This window comes from Sinocyclocheilus rhinocerous, unplaced genomic scaffold (assembly GCF_001515625.1).
Source record: "Sinocyclocheilus rhinocerous isolate Xijiao unplaced genomic scaffold, SAMN03320098_v1.1 scaffold824, whole genome shotgun sequence".
Lineage (NCBI taxonomy): Eukaryota > Metazoa > Chordata > Actinopteri > Cypriniformes > Cyprinidae > Sinocyclocheilus > Sinocyclocheilus rhinocerous.
In genome coordinates this window covers 87,375-94,689 of record NW_015628342.1, presented here as the reverse complement: position 1 = coordinate 94,689, position 7,315 = coordinate 87,375, and the positions used below count along the sequence as shown (strand labels likewise).

Genomic DNA, 7,315 nt, shown 5'->3' with positions numbered 1-7,315 from the left:
ATAAAAACTATTTTATATATATATATATATAAATAAATACAAAGATTCAACTACAATTATACAAATTCAAAATATAAATAAAAATGACAAAAAAAAATTATTAAAACTAAAATGAAAATCTTGATCAAACTTTGCATAATAGGGCTGCACATTTCATATTTTAATTATAATAACACATTTAATTGCTTGTATTTTTGCTCTCATTTTCAATTTAATAATGAACCTACAGAAAGAGAAAGGAAGAATTGAAATCGCATCATATGACCCCTTTAAATCCCAATCGATGCTGTTTTCAGCTGAAGAATGAACCGTACATATAGTGTACCTTCCATACAATAAATCACAATAGGCTAAGCTCTGTGCGTTGTTACTTTTGATATGAAACAAAGTCTCAGATTTCAAATTCTGTCCATTATATTAGGAAATTCAAGCAATAAATACCATTTTGGCACTCTTTAATGTGGCGTGATAGATCGCTGTAGACACCTCAGAACTGAACTGATCGTCTCTTTCGCTTAACTACTAGTGGATACTCGCCTGTGTGTAATCAAAGGCATTGCAAAAGACTCGTGACAGTTTTATTTTTGTTCTGGAGGCTGATGATCCCGCGCTCTGCTGCCACACTGAACAGGGCTGGGAAATACAGTTACAAATTACAATAGATCATCCTCAGTGTAATCTGTCAAAGTGACGAAAAGCCTTCAGATTTTTCCGTCACTGCTAAAAAAAAATTCCATCAATGACAGAAAATTTTCGGTTAACATTACCTCTGATATATATGTGACCCTGGAGCACAAAACCAGTGTTAAGTCGCTGGGGTATATTTGTAGCAATAGCCAAAAAAACATTGTATGGGTCAAAATTATAGATTTTTCTTTTATGCCAAAAATCATTCGGATATTAAGTAAAGATCAAGTGTATATGACAAGTCTCGGTTAGCCTAACGCAGTACACCTATTTTTGTTCTGGAGGCTGATGATCCCGCGCTCTGCTGCCACACTGAACAGGGCTGGGAAATACAGTTACAAATTACAATAGATCATCCTCAGTGTAATCTGTCAAAGTGACGAAAAGCCTTCAGATTTTTCCGTCACTGCTAAAAAAAAATTCCATCAATGACAGAAAATTTTCGGTTAACATTACCTCTGATATATATGTGACCCTGGAGCACAAAACCAGTGTTAAGTCGCTGGGGTATATTTGTAGCAATAGCCAAAAAAACATTGTATGGGTCAAAATTATAGATTTTTCTTTTATGCCAAAAATCATTCGGATATTAAGTAAAGATCATGTTCCATGAAGATATTTTGTAAATTTCCTACCGTAAATATATCAAAACTTAATTTTTGATTAGTAATATGCATTGCTAAGGACTTAATTTGGGCAACTTTAAAGGCGATTTTCTCAGTATTTTGATATTTTTTTCACCCTCAGATTCCAGATTTTCAAGTAGTTGTATCTCAGCCAAATATTGTCCTATCATAACAAATGTATTCAGCTTTCAGATGATTTATAAATCTCAATTTTAAAAAATTGACCGTTATGACTGGTTTTGTGGTCCAGGGTCACATATATATATATATATATATGTGTGTGTGTGTGTATGTGTGTGTGTGTGTGTGTGTGTATCATAGCACTAACATATTATTGCTCTTTTGTGATTTTGATTGCTTCTATTGTCATCATTTGTAATTCGCTTTGGATAAAAGCGTCTGCTAAATGACTAAATGTAAATGTAAATACTGAATATATCAGTTCTTAAACACTACAAGCAATGTTTCAGGGCTGAAATGACTATAGCTCCAGGTCTCCTAACAGTTACAGGGCATTATAGATCCAGACACACTACGCATCGCGCCAGCATCGGTTAAAAGAGCTGTGATTGAGTTCAGATATTGACCAGCATCTGCATCGGGTCATTAAACTCACAATACATGACAGTAACACACGTCAAACCCCGTCCATCAGCGCTGAGAAACCATCCTCAATCAACACTTCACATGCAAAAAGTAGTTCTGGAATCACTTATTTAACTAATTGATATCTGAGACAAATATAAATCTGTCATCACACTTGACCAATCAGAGGGAATATCTGGACCAAGAAGCCCCGCCCACTGAATGCTGAAAGCTATTATACAGTCTTATGGTGCATCGATGTTAAAGCGTGTGTTGAGGAAGCTTACGCTGCAGTTTTCTGGAGGCACGATCAGCTGTGTGATTTCTCCTCCGTGAACGCAGAAGATGTGCTTCATCTCGCCGGTGAAGATGTCCCAGATGATGACGGAGAAGTCGACGCCGCCGGAGACCAGCGAGCGCTGATCGTAGCGCGGAGAGACCTGGTGTGGGTACAGCAGACACGTCACCTTGTGCCTGTGACCTCTGAGAGTGCGATGAGGAGGCCAGCCTACACACACACACACACACACACACACAGAGACGCAGATCAGTGCTTCATTCTAAATAAAGGAAAATACTCAGAAATGTGCTGGTTGTTGTTAGCATGTTGTTATGGGAGTGTGGGGCAGTGGCATCAAAAAACATTATCCAGTAGAAAACACTGCTGCAGAATACTGTTATAATAATAATAATATTATATTATTAATATTAATATTATATTATATTATATAAATATTTATGTATTGCAGATAATTGTTGCAGATTGCTGCAGATAATGTAATATAATAAATATAATGAAAATATAATGAATGCAACATTAATATAATACTAAAATATTATATTCAAAAATAAATATATTTGATATTAAATATTATAATGACATTTAATAATAAATAAAACACATGTTTATACAAAATAAATAATAATAAAAAAAATTATATTTATATTAAAACCTAAAATGTGTTGCAAATAATATATAACATTGTAAATATAATTTTTGTTATTATGAAATACTAATATCAATAAGACTGTGTCACCCCTGCGCAGCATGTGTTCTCCCTGCAGCAGCTGAACGATGGCCGTCTGTGTAGCAGGAACGAGTACGATGCTGCCGTCTTCTCGTCCGCACACCAGTCGGCCCTGAGACGGGATGTAGACGCTCGCCGTCACCTTAATGGGCTCGTTAGAGCCGGACAGGACGCTCAGCTGGTCAATGATGCCGGCTGGAGACGGCATTAACTTATCAAAGGCCTCCTGCAGACTGATGCTGACCGACTCCTGCAGCTCTGGAGGAGGAGAGAAAAGCCTGTTATGAACATACAGCAGGACATACATGTGTTTCTGTGCTGTTTGAGAACTCTATTGCATTACATGCAGGAGTCAGTATCTGTAATACTACAAGCGGACACAAGAGAGCAGTGTGTATACTGCAGTACTGAACACACACTGCAGAGGGCAACACTGTACTGATGCAAGAGACTTTCAGATGCGTTAAAGCAACCAGAGTCACACTGAACAAATCTACAGCTGTTTGTTATTGAATACTAGCATATTACATCATGCAGGGTATATACTGAATACTGCTTGCTGTTTTTGGGAAATAGTACCAAAGACTATAGAAATACAAAGACGGTTCACTCCTATACCTATGAATGTGAGACACTGCAACGCACAATATGGCGAGATAGTCCCGCCTTCTAAATGAAAGGGACTGTGATAGTACTTTGGATGCCACCATGATTAATTCAACTTTAAAGATTATTATGCTTCATTGTTGTCACATGATCATCTTTTCCATTTTTCATTCGACCTCATTATATGCATGTTTATAATTTTTTATAAAAATTGTTACATTGATGTTTATAATATTGCATTTGTGATTTTTTTTTTAAAGTTACAATATTGTTTAAAATATTCCCGTAAAAAAGGTAAAAATACTGAAAATACTGTTTATAATATCCAGTTTGTGAAAAAAAAGTTGAAAAAATAGTTACATTATTGTTTTTAATATTCAAAGCCTGTTGTAAAAATGTTTAAAATATAGTTACAATGCTGTATTATAATATTCAGTTTGTGGAAAAAAAATTAAAAATATATTTTAATGTTTGTTAAATACAATTAAAAAATATATATATGTTTTCATGTTTATTTTTTGTAATGTCTGAGAAGTATAACATTCAGTTTATGAAAAAAAATAGATTTTCTTAAATGTTTGTTCAACAGAGTTAAAACATTTTCTCATGTTTATTATTTGTAATGTGTGAGAAGCATAACATTAAGTTTATGAAAAAAAATCATTTTTTAATACAGTTTTAAGTAGTAGTAGTATATTTTTATTTAATGCCATGTCAGCATCTTACGTTATTTTCATGGCAAACACAATAAAAAAATACAAGTATAACAAATACAATAAAAACCAGCAAACAAACAAACAAGTTATGTTACACAAGATTTTTACATTAACATGTGATACAAATTCTAAAACTTTTTCTGGCAAAATTATACTAAACTCTTTAGGTGAGTTCACTTCATAAAAGAGTTTTCTACATAAATTAGAAGCTGGACAGTCCAATAAAACATGACCCTGGAGCACAAAACCAGTCATAACGGTCAATTTTTCAAAATTGAGATTTATACATCATCTGCTTTCCATTGATGTATGGTTTGTTAGGATAGGACAATATTTGGTCGAGATACAACTATTTGAAAATCTGGAATCTGAGGGAGCATAATATTGAGAAAATCGCCTTTAAAGTTGTCCAAATTAAGTTCTTAGCAATGCATATTACTAATCACAAATTAAGTTTTGATATATTTACAGTAGGAAATTTACAAAATATCTTCATGGAACATGATCTTTACTTAATATCCTAATGATTTTTGGCATAAAAGAAAAATCAATAATTTTGACCCATACAATGTATTTTTGGCTATTGCTACAAATATACCCCAGCGACTTAAGACTGCTTTTGTGCTCCAGGGTCACAAATATGTTTGACAGAAAGGGGATAATACAGTTTTTTAAAAAAATTCTGTTTTTTGTTGTTGTTTTGTAATTTGTGAAAAACGTTTAGATTTAATGTTTGTTAAATCTAGTTTTGCCCAAAGTGTTGTAGAGAGCGGTGTACCTGCGGCGGAGGACAGCGGCTGTAAGGGTGACGTCTCTGGGATGCTCCACACCGTCAGTCGCCCCGCAGAGTCGCCCTGGATCAGGAGTTTGTGGAACGGCTCTCTCCGTCCGAAGAAGAAGCGCGTCACGGGAGGACAAATCAGGAGCTGCAGGAGACAGAAACATCAACATCTGCAAACATCCAGAGCTCCAGACAGAGCATCAACCTGAGCCTGCTGGTGTTCATCTGACCGCTGAAGCGTCTATGAGCTGCTGCTGAACTCGGAGCGATGTCGATGTGTGCATGGAAGCTGTTAAACATGAGCGTCATCAGGGAAATCATCAGCTCATGCAGGATCATGGCTGAGGAACAGGACATCAGCCATTTCAGTGATGATACAGACATACTGACGGAAAATGACACAAAACGGAGTTGGTTTTTCACCAAAATGAGTTACAGCTGATTTAAAGCTAGCGTTCTTCAAACTGGGGTCTGGGGACCCTCAGGGGCCCATAAGGGAGTGATAGAGGGTCTGTGGAAAAGTTTTGAGAACCACTAAAAAAAAAAACTATAAAAAATAAGATTGGAATAAATAAATAAAATTGATAAAAATAGATGAAAATGCATAAATAATGAGATAAAAATAAATGATAAAACAAATTTAATATTAAAAAGTAGATTAAAACAAATAAATAAATACAAAAATAAGAAAGAAGACTAGGTTAAAACGCATAAATAATAAAAAGTAGATTAGAATAAATAAATTGATTAAAGTACATTTAAAAATCAACTAAAATAAATACATTAATTAAAACATTAAAAAATGATTTAAATAAGTAATAATAATTTGATTAAAATGCATAAATTATAAAAAGTTCATTTAAATAAATAAATAACAGATTTAAATAGATGAAAATAAATGAAAAAAACAGACTAAAATGCATAAATAATACATAGAGATTAGAATAAATTAAAACGTGACAAAATGCACAAAAAAAATAGAATAAAATACATAAATAATAAAAAATTGATTAAAATAAATAAACTAAAATAAGTAAATACTAAGATTTAGAATAAAATAAACAAATAAATAACACATTTAATATATAAAAATAAATAATACCATTCTATTGTGGGTAGAAACATGATTTAAATAAATACAAATTAAATGTTTTCAAATATAATATTAATATATATTTATTAAATATATATATATATATATATACATATATATATATGCAATATTAATTTCACAGTATAAACTGATCTTTATACATGAAAATATACAGTTGCCTTATAAATTTTAGGTCCCTCGGATGATCATATTTGGGGGTTTATGTCATCTAAAAGATTGAAAAAAATGTTTGTTTTAATAATCCTTCATATAAATTACTTAAAAGTGTGAAATGATCCATCAAATAAAATCCCTGTGGATAAAAATATTCCATCCCCAACCTACAATTTTACATTATATAAATAAATTGATTGCTTTGTTTCCCGTTGTTTTATAAGCAACTCATTTTTAAAACACAGGAAAATCAGTACTGCTATTGAAATACTCTAAATCATTAAGCTAAACATGCATTATCACTTATACACTGTGATATATGCATGGTCACAAAAAGTATGCTAAAAGCAATAATAATATAAAAAAGACTGATGAAAAATTCACAATTAGGTTCTGTGCTTATTATTCTGGTGTGAAAAACTGCAATTTTTAAGAGATTTTACATTCGTTCATCCAAGATGTTTCAATGTAAAATTCCTCTTGGTGTTTTACCATGTCATGTGTCTGAAGTGGCATGAATTGAAGTGGAAATGACCATTTTAAATTGATCGATGCATCATACAATATTGATGTATGTCCTCTGAATTTTCAAAGCTAAATCCTGTATTGAGAACAGTGCAAAGTTCCACCATTGAGCTTTTCTTGATAAACACACGCTCACGACACACACGTCCAAACCCACACGCTAAAACATGCTGAATACACACCCAAAAAACACACAGAAAGATCAGCTGAAGACAACCAGAGAGCGACACACTTCATATAACTCTAATAATATTACATTTTAGAATTTAAAAAGACCTATGGAAGCCCTTTTCTGCCATTGAATAAAAAATAAAAAGGTGATTGTGACTTTTTTCTCATAATTGGGAGTTTCCATCTCACAGTTCTGACTTTTATCTCAGAAATGCGAGTTATAAAGTTAGAATTGAGTGATATAAAGTTACAATTCTGAGAAATAGAGTCAGAATTGCATGATATGAACTGCTTTTTTTCTCGCAATTGCGATAAATTTTCGC

At 32.9% G+C, this 7,315-nt stretch overlaps 1 protein-coding gene across 1 annotated transcript in view; it reads right to left on the bottom strand.

Moving 5' to 3' along the window:
- The window catches only part of wdr7 (WD repeat domain 7), a 126,290-nt gene that overhangs the window by 115,290 nt on the left and 3,685 nt on the right, over positions 1–7,315 (bottom strand). Inside the window, exons 2-4 of the mRNA XM_016548936.1 lie at positions 5,027–5,174; positions 2,936–3,184; positions 2,186–2,406 (exon numbers count right to left, since the gene is read on the bottom strand). Of these exons, the coding sequence (XP_016404422.1) occupies positions 2,186–2,406; positions 2,936–3,184; positions 5,027–5,174 (618 nt within the window). The remainder of the gene's footprint in view (positions 1–2,185; positions 2,407–2,935; positions 3,185–5,026; positions 5,175–7,315) is intronic.